A 25,382-nucleotide genomic window follows, 5' to 3' on the forward strand; every position below is an offset into this window, starting at 1 on the left:
AGCTAGCTGAACTTTTGTACTGCTCACATTTCCTCTTGTTTCACATCTATTCTGACAGCTGACACGAAAAAAAAAACACACACACACACACAAAAAAACACACACACCTAACTTATGGAGTATGAAACCATGAGCAAACTGCCTCAGCACAAAACAGAAAGTTGGAGAAATGAGCAGCAACTCGGCGATAAACTACAGACACAAAGCAGCCGGTTCTCATCCAGTGAACTCGAGTCAAAGCAGAGACAAAGTCGAGTCGTTTCGCGTAACCCTGAACGCCACACGGATCCGTGATCAAGGCCGACTCTTCACTATTGGATAATGAGGAGAGGCAAGTCAAAAGAAGGCAGCGAGGAGGAGAAGTCTGCTGAGCTGAGTGTGAACTGAACAAGAAAAACAAGAAACAAGCAGGGGAAGAAGAAGAAAAATCCAAACAGAAAGCAGCGTTGGAGGAACTGAGTCTTTCTGGCAGAAACTGGTTATTTTTGGTTTCATGCAACACTTCCAAACCAGCCAAATCCAAACGCAGTAATGACAGGTGTAACGAACACCAGGCTGCTGGAAAGACCTTGATCAATACTGTCGACTATAATGAAGAGAACCAACTGGGAAGATACAAAAAAAAAAAAAAAAAAGCACTGGGGAATCATTTTCTTCGTGAAACCTCTCCTGGTGGGAACAATAAAAAGTTCACATGTCAACCTGAGTTACAGTTTTCTTCTACGAGTTGCTTACAAAGTCTGACAGAAGCTGTTTTTGTAATTCTCAAAATCTCTCTTTGAGTCTTGTTTACGGTCATGCCGACGTCTCTTTCTGCCATTAACCTGCTGGCTTCCCTCGTCACAGAAAGTGTGGGCTGGGTGCGAACTACGGGGGATGGAGGGGGAGCTTGGCTCCTCTTTATAAGACATGAACCCCCCTGAAAACATGATCTGTGAAATTTTGGGGGGTCTCTCTATTTTTGCCTTGAATTTCTATTTTTCTGTATCTTCATCATCATGGATCAAATGTGTAAAATTAGGCTATTGTTAATGTATGATTCATGCATGAGGGTGATTCATCACTAATTCACTTTAATAAAGATACCGCCATGCACGCTATTCTTGCCATCACCATTGAAGTGTGGCGTTCATGTGGTAATTTATTAACGATGCACACAATGCATTTATTAACGATGAATTCATTCAGATTTCAGTCATGTGGGCCAAACACCTACAAGGCAAAGTGCAGGGGTCCGATGCATTGTTAGTCGGACCGCATGCAAAGGTGGTGCTCTTGGCAACTACAAAGGTTGGAGTGAAGTTGGGTTATCACTCTATCTTTGGACATATAAGTTGGATATACATGTGAAAAATACAAGTGATGTTGTGATTTGATCACCACCTGATGCTAAGACAGATCAGGTGATGGGGGAGGCTGCAGGACAGACCTGAGTTGGGGGGATTTAACTGAGGCCCTTGTCCATGAGGTCTTTAACTACCTCCTCTGGGGAAGGCCTTGCTTGAATCCTCCGTTGTGGACGCATCTGCTTTGAATTGTCACAAGAGGTCCATTAGTGCCAAAACCAAATGCTGGTTGACACCAATGTAGAGGAGGATGTCAAAGGAAGCTTCTGCATTTACAGAAAGAAAACGATAGATGCCTAGCTTGGATCTTGCCCAAGTGATCTTTAGGCAGATAACTGCTGACCTCCACACTCCTGAAAGTGTCCTGAATCTGATTGATGTGCCGTCTGTGCAGGAGGTATATTTTGCGCCTACGGTCGGTGAGATTCACCCTCAGAAACTGAATTCTCTGGATATTGTTGGGCTCTCTTGACACACCTCTTCTATTTTGCATGGAGGTAAGGGACAGTGCTTATACACTGGCAGATGGGCTTGATGGTTCCCATCCATCCATTTTCTATTCCTGCTTATCCTGTGCAGGATTGCAGGGGTCTGGAACCTATCCCAGCTCACACTGGGCAAGCTTAGTGTTCCCCATTAAAAAAAAAAAAAACAGAACAGGAGGATCTGGTCCAACCGTTGGGGTATACCACTGCTCAGGGAAAGCCATGGTGCCACAAAAGAGGCTCCAGTCGATTGGTAAACTTCAGATTCGGGAGGAGAAATGCAGACTTTGTCTTAGGAAATGGACCAGCTCTTAAATCCTGTAAGGATACTGAAGGAGTCATGGGAGATTGCACATTTAGTCTACATGAATTTTGTGAACTTGAATAAGGCTTGTGAAAATTTCCCCCCCCAGTGTCTTAAGGGAGTACCTCTGGGTTGACTCCATAGACCTGTGACCTCCAGCGTGGTCCGGGGTGATTGACAACATGTAAAGCAGCTGGGATGTGGATCAGAACCTTTAAGTCTAAGACTTAGGATTGCCCCATTCAGGTTGGGAACAAGGAGGACACCCTAGATCAACGTGGCAGACCCAGAATATACTGGTGGGACTAAATGTCCCATCAGGCCAGGAAACAAGAAGATCCTCCAAGAAGAGGTCGAGGAAGTGGCTGGATTTCTGCTCTTAAATTGCTGTGACCGTGTTGCACGTTGATTGATAGATTCTGATTCGATTCCTCACAAGAATACAAAAATATTTCTACATGATCATCTGAAATGTCAAATCAAATTGTGGGGAAAATACTGAGTTGTTTTTGGCATGAAAATGGTCAAAGTCAAAACCAAAAAAATCTCCCAAAAACTTGTCTCAGTGCTGTTAAGATGCATTCTTGCATTCGCCTCAGCACACATGCATCTGTTAGAGCATGCTAGAAGAGCAAAAATCTGCACAGTGAGAGCGAACAGCTGCTGCGATAGGTTAAAAAAAAAAAAAAAAAAGCCAAAGGACGCACCTTGGGTTTGGGTGGTTCAGTGGCAGGACCGACGCCCTCTTTGCTGAGCTCCATCCTCTGCTTGGAATCTGGATGAGCGCCCATCCCGTCCGCTGGCATCATCATGGGGCCTGAAAGATAAATTATGAGTTTGTTTATGGAAGGGAACATCTATCAAATCATTTTGACAGGCAGTGGGCTGTACAATCTTACCTGAGGACGGGGCATTGTAGGGGTGTCCCTGTGGCGTCATCCTCCCAGAGTTGCTGCCTGGTTGCTGGCTGAAGGGACCTCCAGGACCTCCTGGACCTCCTGGGCCTCCGGGGCCCATCCCTCCCATTGGTGCCATGCCCGGGAAGCTGCCTTGCCTGAACACCACAGAAGAAAAAGTAGATTTAATTATCAAATTGATGAGGCGGTGGCTCGCATGCAGAAGGTTACGCTGTGGAAGAAGATGAGGAATAAAGCGTCCGTCTCCGGGACTCCGTGCAGTTAGAGGAGACAAAAGGTGCTGCTGGATGACGGCCGAGAAACAAAGAGAGAAAAAGAAAGAACTGAAGAGTTTATTTGATCTGTTATGGTCGTCTCAGGTTGCCAGATAAGTGATGCTTACATTTTATGATTTAGCTGCATCATTTTGTTTTTGTGATCAGCCGTTGATCAGTTCAGCTTAATTTCATTCCCATATCTCAACAGAAATTAAGCATTTTCAATAAGACTCATGGAGAATGTCACGTAGGCAGAATTTTGTTATGAAACTTGACGTGAGGTTTATCTATTGTCACTGGTTCTGCTTTCGTTTTCACTGTTCTCTATCTGCTCTGGTGACGTCTTTGGGACTTCCTAGGGCTAAAGTTGATCTCTGATACTACAGTAAATCCAAGTTCAGGTACTTTCAAGGGAAGTGCAGTGCTGTCAACTATGACTGGTCCAGCAGATGTAACGTCACAATATCACAACAAAGGGCAAAGGAGGTTCATTCTGCCTTCCTTTTCCATTGTATTTTACAAACCATACCAATAGCTGCCAAGCTTCGAGACAGACGTCACTGTTACACTTGAAAACTCAGAGTTCTTAATAATTAAGGTTATGGGAAGAACCAGGATAAGGACTGTTTATTTCCTGCAGTAGAAAATGGCTTATAGGTGTGAATTTGTATGTTTGTTTATGTCTCTGCTTTGTCAAGACACAACTGTTCAGAGTTTCTGTTCAGTTTTACTCTGACTGAGTATAAATTAAGCTTTAGCGTCTGTGGATAAAATAAAAGTTTTATTTCCTGATGCAGGAAACACATCATCAGCAGCCCCTCTGAAGCCATGCAGTACCAGTCAGAGGACAGGAAGTGGTCTGGTTAGTAAAACATCCCAAACACTTTTCTTTGTGTCTATCCAGAGCCTGACACATACTCGTCACACAGCGCTACCAGGAATCCAGCTTTCATTGAGAATAAACCAAACGGGCCAAATAGTTGATGATAATCAGTTGACCGATAACAGTCATGTGGTATCATTTATACCGTCAAATACATCAGCTCAGGTCACCTGTGAATAGTTTTGTTCTTCGGTTTTTATATCAGCTTGTGGATCGTAGTGAAACAGTACTGAAAATGTTCTGACGCATGACCTCAAAACAGGCTTTGTCTATAAAACATCAGAAAACCCAAACCTAAAGCCCAAAGTAACGTTTTGAAATGTCTTGTTTGTCTGACCGAGAGTCCAAAACATAAAGATAGAATTTACTATAGTGGAAGAACCACTAGACAAAAACATCTCTGTGGAGCGATGATATTCCTGACGAGTTTTCCATCGCTGGGCTTCGACGGACGCTCTTTAAATGACATCATCTCGTTGTATCCTCTTCTTCTGCAACGGTTTAAAAGCACCAACCGGAGAATTGGCGCCACCAGCTGTTTATCTCCTAATATCCACACAACAATTTGAATTTTCTTTTTGCCAATATTCTTCAAAATTTGTTTGAAATTTCTGCTAAATTTAGATGGAAACCTGGCTCGCGTTTTCTGTATCCGTCAGGCTCCGACAATCCGACACCAAACCTACCCATAATGCTCAGGGGGGGTCTGCACGGCAGGTTGGGGCTGAGAATTGGAGCCCTGCTGAGGGTGATGAGGAGGAAGAGGAGGAGGAGGAGGATGATGGTGGCGAGGGTGAGGAGGTTGAGAGGGGTGAGGGGTAGGAGAGAGGGCAGGTCGACCCCCGGGCCAGGACTGGTTGTGGTAGACGGGGGAATGAGCAAAGGGAGGCCTGGAGGAGGGGATGGAGGGAAGTAAAGAAGCAACAAAAACTATGATTTGGTTCAAAGTGTTGAAATTCAGTTAAACCTCAATAGATTTGATAAAGGGATTGATAAAAAGCTATCAAACCCTGTTATTAATACTATCAGGCCACATTATGACTTCTTCAACAATCAAACTGGAAACAATCTGACGTCTTCAATTTAGTACAAATCCTGAAAACAATACAAATAATGAGCGCTAACAGTCAGCTGCTGATAAATAAAACCTAGAAGATGCACGAGATTCATACGTGGACATTTTGAAAATGACAATATAAATTTGGTTCTTTGTCATCTCTCAGATCATCCTTGAAGAGTTCTCAAAACAGTCTCTGCTCTCTGATAAAAGGTTGGATTATCTCTGAAGCAAGTCTCAAGTCTTTGCAAGGAGATTTTCATAGATTTTAAATAAACCAACGTCTGCCCTGAAGTAAGGAAATCAATCTAAAACCTCTAAAACAGACTGAAATGTAAAAACACTGTACAGTCATTTATCATAGCGAGATCATTTTTTACACGACCACATTTATTTTTCTTGATATGTTGTGAATATTTAAACTGACTCTGTGAAGTTCCTAAATTTTTCTGGATGTTCTGGACTTTCTGTCTTGACTCACCTGCCCTGAGCAGCAGCAGCAGCAGCAGCAGCGGCAGCAGCGGCGGCGGCGGCAGCAACGGCGGTGGAGGAAGAGTTGGCACTCGGCCCGGCGTTGGGGCCGACCTCAGGTGGTTTGCGGCTGCCGTTGGGCCCCGGGGGCCCCATGCCCTGCCCAGCGGGCTGTGGCATGCCGGGGGAGGTGGGGGCCATGGCGCTGCCTCCGGCAGGGTAAGGCCGGGCCCCTGCGCCGGGCCCGGGTCCGCGACCTGCCGGAGTAGAGGGGCCCTGACCGTGCATGGGACTGCTGGCGTTCAACCCCAGGCTATTAGCCAGACCGGGTCCCGGGCCGGGGCCGCTGTAGTTGGCACTGGGGGCCCCACCGTAGTGGGGGGGCCGGGGAAAGTTACCTGAGGAGAGACGATAACAAGATGGAGGACACATCAGATAGTTTCAGGATTTAACTGTAACCACAGTCAGCTTGACATATTTTTAGAAGTTAGAATGAAAACAAACTGATAAAATCCTCATTTATTTCACTGTTCTTACTTTTTTTAACTAGAGACACATTTTTCAGGCTGATATTGATATTTGAAAGTTTAGAAAATCCAGTAATGATTTTAATTTAATATAATTAATATATCTCTATATTTAATATAGATCAATATATCTCAGTGTTCATACAAAGGTTCTGGTAGTGTCTTTGTAAAGGGTTTCATCAGTAGTCCATTTGTCCCATTTCTCAATTAACTCTGATTATTGGGAGTTTTTCCGTATCAAACATCTCCTCAATCATGTGCAGCTGTTGCAGCTCTGACATACATCGCCTTCTTTGGATAATTGTATCTTGAATAACACAGTTTCAAAACATATCTTTGGCTTTTCTGAACTTCAACTTCTTGTCATTTATCAGCTGATACGTCAGTCGGCTGTCATGTTTACAACAGTTTTTCCCTCCAGGTCACAGTGTGTACCTGGGGGTCCATACTGGCTGTAGGAGGGGCCTCCCTGCTGGTAGGAGCCGTGATGCATGGGGCCCCCAGGCGCTGGGTGAGGGGACATGGGTGGTGCTGACTGCTGGGGGCCAAACTGGGGCCCTGGGGTGCTACGCTGCATGGAGGGAGGGAAACCTGAGGAAACAGCAAAAGATAAAAGAGGAGGTGAAAGACGGATAAACACACGTTTATCTTTCTATACTTGTGAGGATCCTTGTTTACTTGATACATCCTCGGCCCCGAATTTTAATGTCTAACAATGAATAGAATACTATAATAAACAGATAAAATACAATAAAAGATAATAAATTCAATAGTAAACTAAAAAGTCTATAAAAGTGACTTAAAAGAAGATCGTGTGTTCGCTTCCCTGATCTCCTCTAGCAGGTCATTCAAAATGTTCAAACCCAGGTGTTACCTCTGTCCTGAGTCATGGCAGACTGGGAAGAATGAGGACCAACATCTGATCCTGGACCAGAGACCTGAGGGGTCAGCTGAGAGCCTGAGACAGACGGAGAGAGTGTTAATACCATCCAAGAGCCGTGAGACTGAACGGATTAATAAAAGAACCTGAACTCAGGTTTATAGTCTGGTCTACCTGGTCCGCTGGCAGCAGGGGAGAGCGGTCCGGATCGCGACCCGGCGGGTGATGGCGAGGGGGAGGGGGAGGGTCCGGTTCTGGCGGGCGGGGGCAGTCGGGGTGAGACATGGGGGGAGAAGGGAGAGCGGGTCGGGGTTCCCTGGTCGCCCTGAGCACCGGCAGAACCCAACGCTCCTGAACTCACTGCCGCCTCGGTGCCGGTCGGCAAGTCATCGATAGAGCCGGAAAGATCCTGAGAGAGAGAAGAGACACACGTCAACACACCTGCTCGTTTTATTTTATTTACTGCGTCATGGAACTGTGTTTAAACTCTTTCCTAAAATATATCCGGTCTGATCCGGCGGGTTCGGGTTGGTGGGATTTCTGAGTCATCGTTTAACGCGACATCACGGCGTAACGGACTTACAGGAGGATCACCGACCAGACTTCAGCGATGGATCATAAACGCCTCGTTCGGCAGCTCCTAAATGAGCCGAGGAGGTGAAAACAGTCCAACCAAAACCCAACAGAACCGAGTGGAAACTCTGCTGCTGCTGCTCTGATTCTGCACCTTCCAGCGATTCAGTGTCGGATTCGATGCAGAAAAAAACATCAGCGGCTAACGGAGAAATCAGCTGTGAGGGAGAACTTTCAAATCCAGCTTCTGTCACGACTGAAGGGTTGTTCGTGTTCGGGTATCGAGACGCACATTAATCAATGGACGGAAAATTGATCTCTTCAGCTTGTGGACTGTTGGTCGGCCAAACAAACAAATTGAGGATGTAGGGTTTTGTTTTTTTTTAATTGAAAGAGAATTAAAACGATTAATTGAGAAAACAACCAGCAGATTCATCGATAATCATAATAACTGTTAGTTGCAGCCCTGTTAGTAAGACAGAAAGAAACAGATGGAGAGCTAAAAAAAGAAAGACAATAGAAAAAGAAGGAAAGACAAAGAAAGGCAGAAAGAAAGAAAGAAAAACAAACAGACAGCGAGAAAGAAAGAAGGAACAATGGAAAGACAGATTTTTGATTTTACAAAGGCCTTTATTGAACACTACAAAAGCTACACAGACAAAGGACATCAGCTACATAAAGTGTCTCATCTGCAAGTGAAAGAGAAAGACACAAAAACAAAGATGGAAAGAAAGAAAAATAATAGAGAATAAAGAAGGAAAAGAAGCTGAACGGTTCAGTTTCAGCTCTGAAACAAAAGAACGACTTCAGAACTCTTCCCACCTCTCGCGGCTCTCGTGCAGCTTGTGTGATTCACGGTGATAATCGCCGTGTTTCATTAAAACCTTTTAATTTAACGAACAGCGGCTCCGTCGCTCATTCACAGTACGACGTACAGAAGCACAGACGCTCTTCGTGTTTCCTCCACGGAAAGCGAATCATCCTCGCTCCTCCCCCGCCCGCCTCTTCGCCAAACCAATTAAACAATTAAACATGGAGGAGTTATCAAGGAGCGAGCGGAAGGACACGCGGCGATAAACTAATAATTAAAATATAACGAAGTGTTGAGCTACGGAGTCGAAGCAGAACAACACTTTCTAATAATAGTAATAATTTCCTGGAAACACGCAGCTGTACTTTCTCAGGATGGTTTCAGGACCAAATTAGCTTCTAATTAACGAGAAAATGAAACGTACAGACAGTGTTTAATTGGTTCTCTTCCAATTAACGTATTCCAATTAATTTGTAAAAGTGTTTTAGGCCGAACGCAGCTGAAATCTGTCTGCAGGCGACAAACAAGTCAACACACATGCAGAAATAATAAAGTCTAATAATTAATTCAGATTTAATTGGATTTAAATGGAACTCCTCTTTCAAGGAAACTGCAGAAACGTCTGTTTTCATATAATTTATACCGAATGACATCGTTGTTTCCAGGAAATATGATTCTCTTTCTGTTTGTTGTGTACAGACAAAAATAACTTTACTTTAATATGGAAGGAAGACAACGAGTCAAGATCTGATGTTATAATGAAGGAAAGAAGGAAAGAAAAGAGAACGAGAGTCAGATAAGGAAGGAAAGAAACAGAGAAGAGGAGGAGAGTCAGAAAAAAGGAGAAGGACAGAAGTAAGGGGGAAGGTAAAGAGAAGGAGAAAAGGAAGGCGGACAAGAAATTAAGAAAGGAAAGAAAAGGCAGGAAGAGGAAGAGTCAGAAGAAGAGGACAGAATGAAAGAGAAAAGGAAATGAGGAGAGTCAAAGAGGAAGGAGAGAAGGTAGGGAAGGAAAGGAAAGGTAAGAAAATAGAAGAAAGGAGGGAAGAAAAGAAAGGGTAAGAGTCAACGGAGAGGTGAGGAGGAAGGAGGAAAGGAATGAAAACGAGGGAAGAAGGAAGGAAACGAAACAAGGAGGAAGAGTCAAAAGATGAAGTTGGAAAGATAAAAGGAAATGAGGAAAGGAAAGAAAAGATGAGGAGAGTCGAAGAGGAAGAGGAAAGGAAAGGAGGAAGGATGGGAGTCAAAGAAAAAGAGGGAGAGGAATGAAAGAGAGGAAGGGAAAAGAAGAAACGATAGAAGGAAAGAAAAGATGAGGAGAGTCAAAGAGGAAGAAGGAGAGCAGCATTGCGCTGAAATCTCCCATCTGCCCCTGGGCTTTGGGCCAGCCAATCACAGCGCAGTAACCCATCCTCCCTCCCTCCGCCCCTTGCCAACAGCTCGGCCAATCAGCTGCTGCGCTGCTACCACACACACACACACACACACACACACACACACACACACACACGGGTGTGTTCTAATTATAGTTTCTCTGCAACCTCCTCATCTCTCCTCTTCCTCTCCTCCTTCACCTCCTCATCTCTCCTCTTCCTCTCCTCCTTCACCTCCTCATCTCTCCTCTTCCTCTCCTCCTTCACCTTCTCATCTCTCCTCTTCCTCTCCTCCTTCACCTCCTCATCTCTCCTCTTCCTCTCCTCCTTCACCTCCTCATCTCTCCTCTTCCTCTCCTCCTTCACCTTCTCATCTCTCCTCTTCCTCTCCTCCTTCACCTCCTCATCTCTCCTCTTCCTCCTGCCCTTTGTCCTCCTCCTCTTCTCACATTCATCTCCTCTTTTCTGTCTGTTCTTCTCCTGGTGCCTGCTCCTCTTCCTCCATTACTTCGCCTCCTTCTCTTCCTCCCCTCCTGCTGCTTTTCTCCTCCTCCTTCTTTTTCCTTTTCACTCCTGATATCACCTCCTTTCTTGTCATGTTCCTCCTTTTTCTTGACTTCCCTCTTTCATCTCCTCTTGTTTCTCCTCTTTTCCTACCCTTCCTTCCTCCCCGTTTTCCTCTCCTCTATCCCTCATCAACTTTTCCCTCTTTCCGCTATTCCCTTTCCTATTCCATCCTCCTTTTCCACTCCTCCTGCCTTCTTTCTCTTCCTCCTCCCCCCCCTTTCTGCTTCACCTCCTCTCCTCCTTTCCTTCTCCTCAATACCCCCCTGCTTTATTCTCCATCTCCTCCTCCCTTCCTTGTCCTCAATTCCCCTTCTTCCCTTTGTTGCTTGTCCTCCTTTGTCCTCCTCCCCTTTCCTTCTCCTCCATCCCTCCTCCTCCTCCTCTTTCTCTCTTTATTCCTTCTTCTTAGTTTCCTCCTTTTCCTCTCCTCCTGTCATTCTGAAACTTTCAGGATTGATTTAGCTCTCAGTTTTCCTCCATCCAGACTCCTTTAATCAGCCTCCACACCTCCTCCTCCTCTCTCCTCCCTCCCTCCATCCCTCCTCTCTCTCTCTCTCTCTCTCTCTCTCTCCTCTGTTAGTCAGCCACTGTTGTTTTGTAATTTAAATATTTCTCTTGGCTCTGCGTCACAGCGGCTCTGGATGCAGGCTGAGAGCGCATGAATCACTGCGTGTGTGTGTGTGTGTGTGTGTGGTTGCAGCATTATCAACCCTTCACGTACAGTAACACAGATATGAAATATAAAATTAACAGTAAGTTGATAAACTAACACATGTTGAGAGTGTATCCTAAGCCTGATATATTTTTTTAAACATGAAACTATATAATTTATGAGGTGTTTTTTAAAGATTTACGTCTTCAGGAGGAACCAAGCAGCTCAGAGCTGAGAGACACAGACAGTAGAGACGAAGGAAACTTGGTTTGGTTTCTATTAGAAAAATACAGGTTATCATTATACATCCTTTAAAAACCAGCCTGCACCAACCAGTGTTCTTCCTGTATTCATGGTGAAATTTCACACGATCATCCTACGTTATCGTTGAATCGTTTTTTGAGTCATCGACTAGAGCTTCAAATACCATAATCCTCCGTCTCCTCATTCTTCAGAGGACATCTACGTGAAAGGTTCTGTTGTAAGAGTAGCTGTGTGGTTGAGCGAGTTGTAGAGCGAGCGGCAGAAAAGTGACGGTGAATACGAGGAGCAGAGGAAAAGGTTAGCGGTAAGCTGTCAGTCTGGCGGTAAATGTTCAGTACAGGCTGCAGAGTGTCTGTTAATAAATGCTCAAGACCAAGAAAAGTCTGTTGCTTCTCCAACTGCTGGGAAAGTGAAGGAGGTTAGCTCCGAAGTTAGCTTAACCTGACCAGGCTCACTTAAGGTGGACTGACCTTTAAGGCGGACCAGCTAATTCTCATTTTAGTGTCAATCTCAGCCGTCAACTTAGGGGAAACACTGCCAACTGAACGTGTCCATGAAAGAAAGAGGAAAATCAAACTGTAAAGTCAGTCAGTCTGTAAAACCGAATATTAATCAAAGAGAGTTTTAAAATTTCAAGAAAGCCACAATCTCTCAAATTTAGCGGCTGGACCCTTGTTGTCAAGGGTGTCAAGTCACATATCTCCATTATGTCTTATATGATTATACTTCTATTTATATATTTTAACTGATTTGTGAATAAACTGACACTGAATTTTCAGCTGCTACTCAGCCAGTTCAACAAGTATCAAGGCATCAATAAGTATAAGAATAATAATCTGTTGATTATATTCTTGATTAATAGATCAGTCGTGTAAAATGTCAGAAAATGGTGAAAGCCCAAGACGACGTCTTCAAATGTCTTGTTTTGTCCCGACCAACAGTCCACATCCCAAAGATATTCAGTTTACTGTCATAGAGGACTAAAGAAACCAGGCAGGAATAATAGTCCAGATGTTCTCTGTCCAGTCATTTACAGATATTTACTTTCGAGTGAAAACATGTAGACGAAAAAAACCAACATAACTTCATACTGTGATTAAACTGCAGCTTTTTTTATCTGCTACAGCAAAACATCTGCTCTGTAAATCTCGTCCTGTGTTCTCCTTTAAGGAAAAAAATCTCAAAACCAAAAAGGCAGAAATTTATATTAAATTTTTGTTATTCATGATGGCGCCCCCTAGTTTTACATGATTACAATTAAATATCTTTTCATCATCTGCTTACGTAGTTGGAGTCCTTATTTCCATAAAGCAAATAAAATCAAATAAAGCAAATAAAATCTCTGCATGAATGAACGTGTTGTTCTATCATAAGCAGAGCAGACGGTCACACTGAGCCTGATTGCATCCTGCTACAAAACACAAGAACCTCAGACTCTCAACAACAACCCACATTAGCTTTCCTGCTAAAGTCTCCTTCTTATCTAACTTATCTAACTTACGAACATGAACACACATCTTGTCCTGCAACTTCACTTGTTGAACGAGCTGCCAAACAGTTTTCTTTTGTAACTGAGACAACTAATGAAAAAACAAAACAAAATGAGATGCTAACAGGTTCATTTTCTAGAGACACTGATGGAGCTGGAGGTAATTTTTTAATCCTAATAGGGCATTACATTTTTTTTAAAGGGTTAATTGAACTAAATGAAACTTACAGATGCAGACAGAAGTTTGAATAGAAGTTTGAATTCTCATTTAAATGAAAATGAAAAAATGAAAAATAATGATGATGCAGTTTAAAGCCAGAGAAAGGGCACATGGAGCTTTTATTCTATTACTATGAATCTGAGCAGAGAGAGAGAGAGGAGATGATGAGAGACAGTCAACGAAACTAAACCAACCACCAATCAGCTGGCAGCTTCACATGTTAGAAATATTTAAACTAAAAAGAAATTAAACATTAGTCGGAGCTGAAGATTGTGAAGTTATTAAAGTGTCTGTTAGGCCTTCGGGTGCAGCCGACTTCTGCTAAGTTTTTTTAATTTATTTTCTCTCCCTGCGACCGAGCCATTTTCCTCTCTGCATGTCGCCATGGCAACTGCATCAGCCCCCTTACTTCAGAAAGGGATGCTCCAAAGAGAAAGAGAGGGAGAAAGAGCAGACAAACAGAGAGAGAGAGAGAGAAAGAAATAAAGAAGAGAAAGATGGAAGAGGAGAAAAAATAAATGTGAAAGAGGGAAAGAAACAGAATTTTAATAGATGGTCAACTTTACATCATAGTGATTGTAGTACAGACATGCAGTATGTCAGTTGTACTAATCTGGGTTTTTTCCTCCATCCCAGTAATAAATTACAGTTGTAATTACCTAGTTTTTTCCAACGAACTCACTAGTTTAAGCCCTTTTTTTTTTTTTTTCTACACTGTGTTTGTTAACATTTCGTCTAATTGGCTCCATTAAAAGTCTGCTGAATTAGCTGTTAGCAGCTCCTGTTTGCAGCGTAGCCATGGATATACAGACAACTATCACTGGATCACTTTGATACTGAAGAAAACTGAGAAATGTGGTGATTCTCAGGCAAGTTCAGAAGCTTCTTTTTTTTCTCTGATTCCTGAGCGGATTTATGGAGGTTTATTGGTGATGCACATCAGAGATAATGATATCCTCGGGAAGTGTAAGTCACACTGAATCATATCAATATGTGTTTCATGTCTGTTTGTTCTGATTTGACTGAGTTACGACTCCGAGAAGGAGGACGAGTTTTGACATTTGTCTCTTTTGGCTTTGTCCTGCTGAATGTCTGTCGGTTAAAATGCCGTCCAGAACCACGAGTTCAATTATTTCATTCCCCAACTCCTCCCTGTGATGTTGATCCTGTCTGAATGGAGATATAGGTATAAATTATCCTAAATCATCCAAATTATTGCAAAAATCATAACTTTTTGGGCGGCATTTTGTTTAACGTCTGCATTCCCAACTCTGATTACCTTCCAGAGATGCTGTCTAGACATCTAAAAAACACATTTTCCTTCAACTTTAGTCAAGTTGCAAATAGTCTTCTGTCTTTTGACTATCTGACTTTTACTATAAAACTGTCTAATAATCTTTTTATGTTATCTATTTATTGTTATTTATATATTTTCTTTTTTTCCCCCTTATTTTTATTAATTCATTTCTAATGTTATATATGCAGAGTTGTATGTGTTTTTTAGGGTATTTTTTAATCTCATCCTTTGTTCTTTTTATGTCTGCTCTTGTAAAGCACTTTGTACTGTGCTACAGTATATAAATTAACTTTCTTATTATTATTGTTATGGCTGCAACTGAACTTATTTTCATTATCGATTTATTTGCTGATTATTTTCTCAGTTAATCAGTCAGTTGTTTGGTCTACAAATGATCAGAAAATGATGAAAAATATTGATCACTGTTTCCCAAAGCCCAAGTTTACATCCTTAAATGTTTTGTTTTGTCCACAAAACAAAGATATTCAGTTTACTGTCATAGAAGACTAAAGAAACCAGAGAATATTCATATTTAAGAACCTGGAAACAAATAATGTCAGCATTTTTTCTTAAAAAAATACTCAAAACGATCAATTGATTATCAAACTAGTCAGCGATTAATTTTCTATTCAGACCAAATGAATAATCAAAAAGATTAAAAATTAATTAAGGACTCTCCTGACAGCCTGTGCTCAGGGTTCAGTGAAGCACACGTACACGCAGAGCTGAAAACACGTTATAAACATGTTTTAAATGAAAACGACAGATCAGCGAGTGTTCACACAGGTCACAGAGGACACGTCGGTATCTCACTTCAGCCGATCTGAGCCAGCGGGACGCATCAGGCGCTCGGAGCGTGATCCCCGCGGCTTCAGAGAAAAGAGGACGAACGACATTATCGACAACAACGAGGAGCTGCAGAGCAATCAGCGTCTGCAGGCAGCGGGGAGGTCTGAAACCCCTTCAATCTGTCGCACAGTCAGAGTCTGAATCACAAACACCGAGTCTGACGGAAACAAACAACTCCTCTGTTCACATAATGCTTATAATTTTGTCAGCTATTGCTTTATTTAGTCTTAGTCCTTTGTCAAATGTCCTTGTTAGTTTTTAGCATATTTAGTTAACCTCAAACTGGTTTTTTAGTCAAGTTTTAGTTGAATAAAAGTGACTATTAGTAAGTATTTAAGTATAGTTTTAATCAATGAAAACTGTCAACATTTTAGTCTTTTTATCCATCAGATTATATTGAACATTTCAGTCATTCCAGTCTAGCAAACATCAATAATTTATTTGTCATTTTAGTCAAACTTATTTCACATTAGATTGTATCTCATCATTATCTGATGATAAAAAAACACAGGTTGAATGATTAAGAAGGCAGCTTTGCAGAAAGCGTCTGGTCTGATGGGATCAATTTAAGGAAAACATCCAGACATGGAAATGATCTGCATATTTATTTTGAACCGACACGATTCAACAACTGAGGCCCCAAAACTCCCTTTAAAACTATTATAAAACAACGAGAGCTGTAAAAAAAACAATAAAACATTTTCAAATCAGTTTTTTGGTTCTGCATGACAAACTTACCTTTCTGTTCTGAAAAAGGGAAATAAAAGTAGTTCAGTCATAAAATTGAAAATAATACTGTACACACACACACACACTGCAATCTGCTTGCATTAAATAACAAAATAAATAGATCTGATGTCAGTGAAATTATGCCCCATAATAATGACATAAGGTTAACAAAACTGCTGTCTGGCAAGCTAGTTCACATGGCATCAATATTAAAAGGTTAAAAAGGGTAAGGTTTGCTAGAATAACAACAACTATGATAAGTAACATTATACAATACTATTTTAATCAATACAGCTGTCTACATGGCTCCCGTTTCATTCGCACTATATACACGTAAACACGACCTCAAGTCTATTTCCCCTTTTCATGCGTGTAACTACAGTCAGTGTGTTTTGGGCTCTGAATGCTTCCAAAACGTGGATGACCTACACTCAACACTGCACCTGAACGCCTCCAGTGTAGAAACACAGATGGAGCATCGCTGCTGCTCTGCTAGCGTGCTGCTAACGCTAACTCCTGTGAGTCTCCTCTTCTAAACAAAAATAAAGAGAGATTTGGTTAAAGTTTTTATTTTTTACACTACATTTTACTCCCCTTTGTTCCTAAACAATATTGCATGTTGATATAATCACAGTGTTTAATGACGTCGGTGCTTTCTTGTCATAGTCTTAGTCATGGAACAAAAGGTCATTGACCAACATATTTCGTCATAGTTTTTGTGAATGAAATTGACATAACTTTACATTTGTTGTCTTTGACCCTTTATGATGTTGGTTTATCTGAATCAGGACAGGCAGTCAGAGCTCAGAGGCTCAAACAGGGCTGAAAATAAAGTTTGGTGATTTGAGGAAGAAAACTGACACTGTGAGGAATTTCAAAACAAAAGCCTTTCTCTTGTCTGCTGCTGGGACCTCAGGAGGTTTAAGTTGGAAATGATTAATGATGATAATGATTGATTAATCGACTAATCTTTGCAGCTCTAAGTTTGGCTAAAATGCTGAAACCCTGCATTGTCACAGTAATTTTTTTAAAATGTCGTCTTCTGATGACTGCAGTTGTTTTTAACTCGAATACGATCATAAATGTGAAAACTGAAAATCAGCTTGTGGTTTAAAACTCACCGGCAGGCTGGACGGCCTCTCCTGCTGGCTCAGACTCATCTCCTCGTGGTTCGGTTTCCCAGGAGTCATTGCAGCGGACTGGCCCCGCCCCCCGTACGCCTCCTGTGGCACCTCCTGCGGCGAAGCAGACGAAAGGGAGGAAAAGTTCAGACTGCGAAACACTTGGAGCAACGTTTTTATTCTCACTGGAATCAACTACAGAGAGCTGAAGTCAAACCAGAACATCCAGGTTCTGCTCCAGAAGTAAGAAAACCTCATTAAAAAAATTTCATTAACATGTAAAACTCTGCTAAGAAGTAAAAATCCAGACTTTTCCAGACAGTATCTAGTGTGGCTCGATCCGTATGGTCAGATAAGGACGGGCGTTTTCTGAAAAATAATCTAATATTGTTGTTTATTCAATAATTATACTTTTAGCAGCCTTTAAAAGACACCGTTTCCCATAAATCCTAGACATCTGTAGGCTCGACAGAGGAGACAAGTCCGTAAGTGAGTGGAGGGGTCACGACGAGTTCAGACACGTCTGTAATAACAGCAGGACGGAGAGGAGCGAACACTGTACAAGTCTTTACACAGATTACAGCTACAAACATGAACGATGACTTCAGAGGAGAGTGTTGTTGTAGTTCTTTTAACGAGAGCTGTAGTTCTTTCTGCGTGTACAACAAAAACGTTGTTATAAACCTGCAGTTTACATATAAATGAACGTCCGTTACATTCAAGCCTTTACCAAACGAGTTCACACGATGCTGATTAAGCCTATCACCACCAGATAAACCTCTCTGTATTTCACAGTACACAGAGTTTTTAATCTGGTTTGACGTTCCCTCGCTGACCGCTGTATGGGTCTGCCTGATAAAATTATGAATTTCAATCTAGATTAACTGTTTTCGTCCACTAGTTTTTATCAGAAACGAGTAGTTAACAAAACACTGATGAAATATTATCTTTTAAGTTGATATATGTTGAACTTGTAAGTCTAATATCCACTCTCTTTTAGCTCTGTTTCTGCTCTCTACCAACTCCTGAGGGAAATATCTGGCTCTTTATTTGCTAAATGCTCCATTATGTTCACCAGCTAGTCTACAGCTAACTGTGTGTGTTTGCCGTTCGGTGCTGAGCAGGTAGTAGACAGTGAGTCTTTAGAGCTTCTTCTCTGAAAACAGCCGCCTGCTGCGGCCCGAAAACGTCGCCGAGAGCTCTGAGAGTGAACCGGAACAGTAAAACTGCAGCCTGACAGCTAAACAATGAGCTGAAACTCGTTATAAAGCTCTGTAAAGCCGAGGTGTCGTGGTGTGAAAAGATGTTAAAGAGTCATTAAAGATTGAACACAGACTGCGTGCGAGCTTCGTGCGTTGTGGTCCAGTTTTCCCTCCAGTGTGACTGCAGGCTGATTATTCTGTTAATAACTGTTGATGTGAATCTAACTACTGATGCTGTTCACTTCACTTCCTTTACATGTTGTTGTCTCTGCTCAGCTGAGCTGCTTATACGGTCTTGCGGGCTGATGAAGAAGATAAAACAGCAGCTGAAGGTCAGGACTTCCCCTTCATCAACACTTCACTGCAGCTGCAACACAAACTGAACCGACTGATTAAATATATTTAACCAAAGACGTTTTCTTCTCCTGTATGAATGATTTTATTTTCCTTATTCTCTCCTTTTTTTTTCTTTTTTTTTAATCTTACAGCCTCCATCATCAGTTCAAATACTCGGCTTGTGTTCACATTTCCTTCCTCTTTGTAATTTCTGTTTTTAAAGTGCTACAGAAAAAAAAAAAGTTTGCTTGCTTGTGTTCGTTTCTCTCACTTTGAATCATCTGTTGTGTTTTAAGTCCTGCAGAAATTAAGACTTTCAGCTTTTGGCCACTTTTTAGTTGCTACTTGTCTATCCCACTTATTTAAGTAAAGTAAAATATTTGATGGCATGTTTATATGTACATGAGAAGCATAATCCTTCTTGTTTGAGTCAATAAATTAGATCATTTTCATAACAGATTCATCTGCCGATTGTTTTCTCGATTAATCAATTAACGGTTTGATCTGTAAAACATCACAAAAATGTCCGACATACAGCCCAAAACCTCCAAAACATTCAATTAACTATAATCTAAGATGAAGAAAAGCAACAAATACAACTTTCCCCCCTCTGATGCCATCACACCCACAACAACTAGTGTTTTTACTACACACACTAGCGCAGTGATGTTCGTCAATAAATTAAACTTCTCATGAAGGCAGAAGACTGTTGGTCAGACGGTGACGTTCATCGACACCAGTTAGCTTCACTCTGATGGTTCGTGTCTAAGTTCAGAGGCGCCAGTCAGTCAACTAGAGGAAGGCACTAAGGATAGCGCTTCCTTCTTCTATTTATTGAATAAAGAGTTGTTTTTGATCGATAATCGATTGTGTGTTGAATGTTTCTCACCGTTATCGGTCCCAGTTTTCAGTTTGTTTCAGCATAAAAGCATCTATTAAGTAACAGGATGAAAGGAGGCTTCTGAGATGTGAAATCATCTGAACCTACTGGTGGAATTCGTTGCTCGTTTTAGGAACAAAATCGGTTTGTGAAGACATTTTTTCGCAGCGCGGTCAGGGATGTCTCGACCTTGTTGAGGTCTCTGGGGTTTTAAGACGCCGCAGGAAGAGCTGACGGCCTCGCCAGCAGTAACTTTAAACTCTCCGGAGGCCTCGTCTGAGCCGCCCCCCCGAAATACCCGCTTTTATTTCAGCCTGGTCCAGAAAATTGCAGAAACTCAGCGACAAAGGACGAAGGCGGACAAATATCAGAGCTGTGATCAGAGAGAGAAGAGACTGACTGACCAGAGCCTGAGTCCATCACCATCGATCCTGTTTGAATTGTTAGATATCAAAATAACAGTGGCCTTTATTTAAATCTAAGTTTCATATTTGACTATATTGTTTTTTAAGAAAACTCAAAGCTTTCTCCATCTCTTTCACATTAAAAGCCTTCAACAGTTCAGAAGGCACAATCTCCTCCCTATAAAGGCTTTTATTGTGAAACATCTGCAGGAAGTTTAATTTACAGAAACATAGAGTTGAGAAAACATAGTTCCTCAGTTTAGTCATACCTGCTGCGGCAGTGGGCGGGGCTGCATGTACGGCGGCTGGCTGGGCGCCGCCGGCTGCTGCTGCGGGGGGCTGAAATATGGCGGCTGACCCGGCTGACAGTAACCGCCCACGTTCTGCTGCTGAGCGTACTGAGAACCCATCTGAGGAGACAAGACGACAGAGAGGAAATACACGTCAGCAAAATGAGCATCACTGAACTCAACTGTGACAACAAGCCAAGTGCGGTGGATGGCGAGCAGCCGCCATAACCACGCTATGTTCATGTTTTTTCTTTTTTCCATGAGGTCACTCTTGTTTTACACTTCAGTGCATGTGAATTAAATGTCCAGCAGCTCCTCCACTTGTGCACTGAGTTCTCGCTCGTGGAGCTCCACCGAGGCTCGCGCAGGCCTCCCTCAGCTAGCATCCAGGCTAACAGGCTAACATGCTAACTTGGCTCCCAGCCAGGGTGAGCTGACCGGGGGGTCGGTGCTGATGCTCGGTAGTTACAAACACACCTGTATGAATACATTGTCTCGTTTGTATGTTTAAACTCTCCTGGGTCACCATGTGGCTGAGCAGGCTGCCATTTAACCACCAATCATACAACCAAAGAGCGTCCAGCCAGACTCCATTAATAAATCCCAAGTTTAAGGGGACGCAGCTGTAAGCTAACATCGTTTCCTGCCACAACACGATTTAAAGCGTTTTGTCAGGTACTGCTGCTCCATTCGGCCGACACATAATCAGACTAACATACCTTGATTTTCACAAAGAATAACAAAAAATAAAAAGGCGCTAATACGGCATATGACCGCGTACCACGCTGAGCTGCCCTAAATTCCTTCACCATGACAGTCCAAGGTGGTTTTGTTTCTTGCTTGTTTACAGTGTTTAAACTGTTTCTGATGTTGTTTCTTAACAGCTGCAACATACAGACTGTTCAGTGAGTAAAATCCAAGGCGATCATGGTGTAATACACATTAATACATACATATTAATAGAGCCGTTGGTGAGCTGATACTGGTCGATAATATCAGTCAGCTGATATATCATTCAGGCTCTAATTAAAACAGATTTAAAGGAGAATGTTCTCTCTGAAAGTTTCCACTCTGCTGAACTCTCTGCTGTATTCCTGGAAAACGACCTATATACAATATTTAATTTGCTGAAAAGCTCCGACTTCCCCTGAGAGTTCAGCGTGTTCTCCGTCTGTCTCTGTCAGGAATAAGCCTCACACTGTTCCACGATGCTCCAGGAACAAAACTCTTTAATATCAAAGAGTCGGGACGTCTTACACCACCATCACCACCCACTACGACCTCAAGAATATACATAAAGTAGAATTATCACCTTTCTGACAATGTCAACAAAAACTGAAAATGTATAACCTTCATAAAAGTAGAATTTATGTGTTGGATTGCGTTAGTGCTTGTTGAGAGCTGTTTTTTCATGATTCTGGTGGGAAAAAAGGAAAATTAATATATGATTTTGGTGCTTTTTTATTAGGTGGGACCATTAAAGAGGTAAGACAAGAGGATTTCCCCAAAATGTCAGCCTGCTCCTTTAAAGTAAAGGAAGAATTCAGAGGAAGGTTTGTGTCGGAGTCTCTAAATGTTCTCTAACAGGAAAGAAAACCTCCTGAAACCAGAATCAATCTGACCTGCGGAGCGGTGAAGCCGACTGGTCGACATCCAATTTCATCTGGAATCAGAGAGTTAATGAAGAAGCGGTCCCGGGGCCATCTGGGGCCCTCGCTCAGATAAAAGTCATTACATTTCCTCTCTCTCTCTGTGTGCCTCTGCGGCTGTCTTCATCTACCTCGGTCTGGTGGGAAAGCCGGCAGAGATGACAAACTGACACCGGTTCCCTCGGGCTGAACGAAACAAAGCTGTCAGCTTGTAATGATGTAATAACGGCGCCGTTACTCCGTGATGACAATCTCTGTTTGGAGGAATCTGTGAGACGACATCAGAGGAGCGCAGGTGGTAAAGCTCCGGGGCGGTGGGGGCGGGCGGTGGCGGTGGGGGGGGCAGATCTGTATAATCTATGACCGGAGAAGAGAAACTACAACAGAGACGAGAGGAACTGTCTGCAGAGGATTCACCTGAAATCTGCTCAACAACAGCAGAAACTGTCAGGTTTCCTCGAGTCTGAAAATTATTTGTTTTAGTATTTTAACTTTTACTAGAAAGTTTAAAAGGGAAACAGAGACGAGAAAAGACTGAACCCAGAACAGTTGTGTTTACATGGTGACACACTGTACACCACTGAGTCATGATGGATAATGATTGTGTGAAAGACGATCATCAAGTCTAAAATTATGCATTTTACCTCCGATTTCAGCAACAACAGAAGTGTCTGAAGCAAGAATATTAAAAGTTTATTAGACAGATTTAGAATTGTATTTGTCACTATAGACAGTTTTTAAAAAGAATGAAATTAAGGCTCCGATGATTAGCCGACTCATTGATTAGTCAATCAAAAGAAAATTAATCAGCAACTGGTTTTTTTGGCGGGGTTTTCTCTCTCGATTCTTAATTTATTCCTGTTCTTTATTAGCGTATGAATCTTTGCTTTTATATGTGAAGCACTTTGAATCACTAAATAAACTTTGATTTGAGTTTGATTTGATAATCAAATAATCGTTTGAGAACAAAAATGCCAAAGATTTGATGGTTCCAGGTTCTTAAATGTGAGAATATGATGCTTTTCTTGCTCTTACATAATAGTAAATTGAATATTTTAGGGGTTTCTGGCTGTTTATTGGACAAAAAAAACCATTTAATGATACCACCTTGTGCTCTAAGATATTTCGGTGGACACTGTTCACTCTGATGTTTTATAGACTAAATTAAAAACCGATTAATTGAGAAAATAAACAAGAGATTAATCGATAAGGTAAATAATTATTAGATGTGGCCTTGGATGAAAAATAAATAAAATAAAAACTGATGCAGCAGAACCAGAGATATCGTCTTTTTTATTCCACACATTATTCTTCCTTGTCAAAACCTGGTGCCTACATTACCCACAATGCACCTGGAGATTTGTGGTGTGTCATCTACATAGCCTCCAGCAGAGATGAGCAGCTACAGGGCTACAGAGGTCTGGTAACCTCACTTCTTCCTAACTCCACATCCCCAGATGTTTTTACTTTTGTAGTCTTCAGCCCCGACCGACGCTGACTCAAGTGACATCATCAGTGACATCAGCTCCCTCTGGAGACACAAAGGGCTTTATACGACTTTTTACACATAAAACACCTGGAAACACACGCTGAGGTGGAAAATATTGCAGTGTGCTGCAGGAATGTTTGTGTGGAAGATTCAATACTTTTTTTTTTTCTTTTTTCCACCTTGTAAATCCACTGTTACTGTCATACAGCGACCTTTCAACTCTACAGGAAGGAAGTGGTTCATACCTGATTTTGAGACTCATGTTAAGGCCTGCGTGTTGCCAATACTTTCACAAAGCTCTCTCTGAATTTTTATTAAGATTTTAAATTGTCTGAAGAAGACATGAACACATGACAAAGAGAAAATTATTTCTCTTTCTGGTTCATCATTTCCAAAGAAATGTTGCTTTATGTTCTTGTATGTGAAGCATCAGAGGCAGCAGTGGTGGAAAGTAACTCCACAGTTTTGAGGTATTTGTACTTTACTTGAGTATTTCCATGTGATGCTACTTTATACTTCTACTCCACTACATTTATTTGACAGCTTTAGTTTCTTTTCAGATGAAGATCTGACACAATGGATAATATAACAAGCTTTTAAAATACAACACATTGTTAAAGATGAAACCAGTGGTTTCCAACCTTTTTGTCTTTTGACGTCTTACAAAAAGCAGTGTGTAGTCGGGGTCACATTTCACATGTCTATGAGTTGTTAACAGCTCCACCAAATAGTGATTTTTCCTTCTAAACTTCTCACATGCTTTAATTTCAATAAATGTTCAAATGATCCAATATTTCAGCAAAAATCAAAGATTAGAGAAAAAGTCCAAAAACTGAAAACAGATTTGTGTATCAGAACTTTGTTTTTTCTTCTTTCCTCTCCCATTAATCATCTCACGACCCCTCAGATTTATCTGCTGACCCTTTGGAGGGACCCCAACCCCTAGGTTGGGAAACAATGGACTAAACTAACTGTATATAAAGTAGTTGAAACTAGCTCCACCTCCAGCAGCTACAACAGTAACATGCTGCTCTAACACTGATGCTTCAGTATTAATAATATAATGATGTCATATATAATAACATATCAGTCAGAGGGACCAAACCACTACTTTTACTGCAATACTTTAACTACATCAAGCTCATAATACTTATGTACTTTTACTTACGCAGGATTTTTCATACAGGACTTTTACTTGTAATGGAGTATTTTTACATTGTTGTATTGATACTTTTACTTAAGTAAAGGATCTGAATACTTCTTTCACCACTGTTCGCTAGTAAACCCTGATGAACTTAAGAGATTTCAGCATGAGACTCAAACCAGCAGTCTGGAGTCTAAAAATAGCCTCAGCCCAGTCTGCACCAGGAATAGCCTGACCCGGCCCGGCCTGGCTCGCTCTGCGGCAGCCATGTGGTCTGTCACCATCAATGGCTGTGTTGTGCTGCGGTGACGCTGCAGATGAATCAGCAGCTGAAACTCTGACATTCATACCAGCTTCACTGTGGCAGGAAACACTGAGGTCAAAAAAACACAAACTACTTCGACTGTTTCAACAGAGAACAACAGACGAACTGTGGCTCTAAGTGTTAAGAAGTCAAACATGACAGGCTGTGACGACTCATATGATACAACAGCAGGTCTCAGAAAGAAGAAAACAGCTCGGCAGCAAACAGATGCAACGGCAGAGTTGTGCCGGTATACAGTTTTAACTACGTACACCACCAACTATTTCCATAATCGTGACTGTCGTTGTTTTCAAGAGACACTGTGAACACACAGCAGCTCTCCTGCCTTCATTAGCAGTTTGATTTTGTTTTGCCACAAGGAAGGAGCTTTCAACTGGTCAAACTGTCAGTGCAGCTTGAGATAGCCATGACTTCTTATTGTCAACGAAGCTCATGTTTGGAGCCAAACCAACAATGAACTGAACAAGTCTTGTGTGTGTATCCAAAGCCTGATATATCTTATTCCTCTGTGCCGTAGACCTCCGTTGTTGTCCAAAAACTATTTAAAACACATCAATGAGCCACACCGCCGCACTGGGTGACATGATCCTC

The 25,382-nt window shown here is 41.9% G+C and overlaps 1 protein-coding gene across 3 annotated transcripts in view; it reads right to left on the reverse strand.

The window, feature by feature from the left end:
- The window catches only part of arid1b (AT-rich interactive domain 1B), a 53,780-nt gene that overhangs the window by 17,975 nt on the left and 10,423 nt on the right, over positions 1-25,382 (reverse strand). For 2 of the 3 annotated variants that reach the window (XM_067573144.1, XM_067573143.1), the window contains exons 3-11: positions 20,164-20,304; positions 17,073-17,186; positions 7,302-7,536; positions 7,122-7,205; positions 6,683-6,838; positions 5,731-6,118; positions 4,879-5,082; positions 3,035-3,189; positions 2,843-2,952 (exon numbers count right to left, since the gene is read on the reverse strand). In XM_067573144.1, the coding sequence (XP_067429245.1) occupies positions 2,843-2,952; positions 3,035-3,189; positions 4,879-5,082; positions 5,731-6,118; positions 6,683-6,838; positions 7,122-7,205; positions 7,302-7,536; positions 17,073-17,186; positions 20,164-20,304 (1,587 nt within the window). The remainder of the gene's footprint in view (positions 1-2,842; positions 2,953-3,034; positions 3,190-4,878; positions 5,083-5,730; positions 6,119-6,682; positions 6,839-7,121; positions 7,206-7,301; positions 7,537-17,072; positions 17,187-20,163; positions 20,305-25,382) is intronic. The other variant, XM_067573145.1, reaches the window with a different exon arrangement.

The sequence above is a fragment of the Thunnus thynnus genome, chromosome 18 (assembly GCF_963924715.1).
Source record: "Thunnus thynnus chromosome 18, fThuThy2.1, whole genome shotgun sequence".
In the NCBI taxonomy this organism is placed as follows: Eukaryota; Metazoa; Chordata; class Actinopteri; order Scombriformes; family Scombridae; genus Thunnus; species Thunnus thynnus.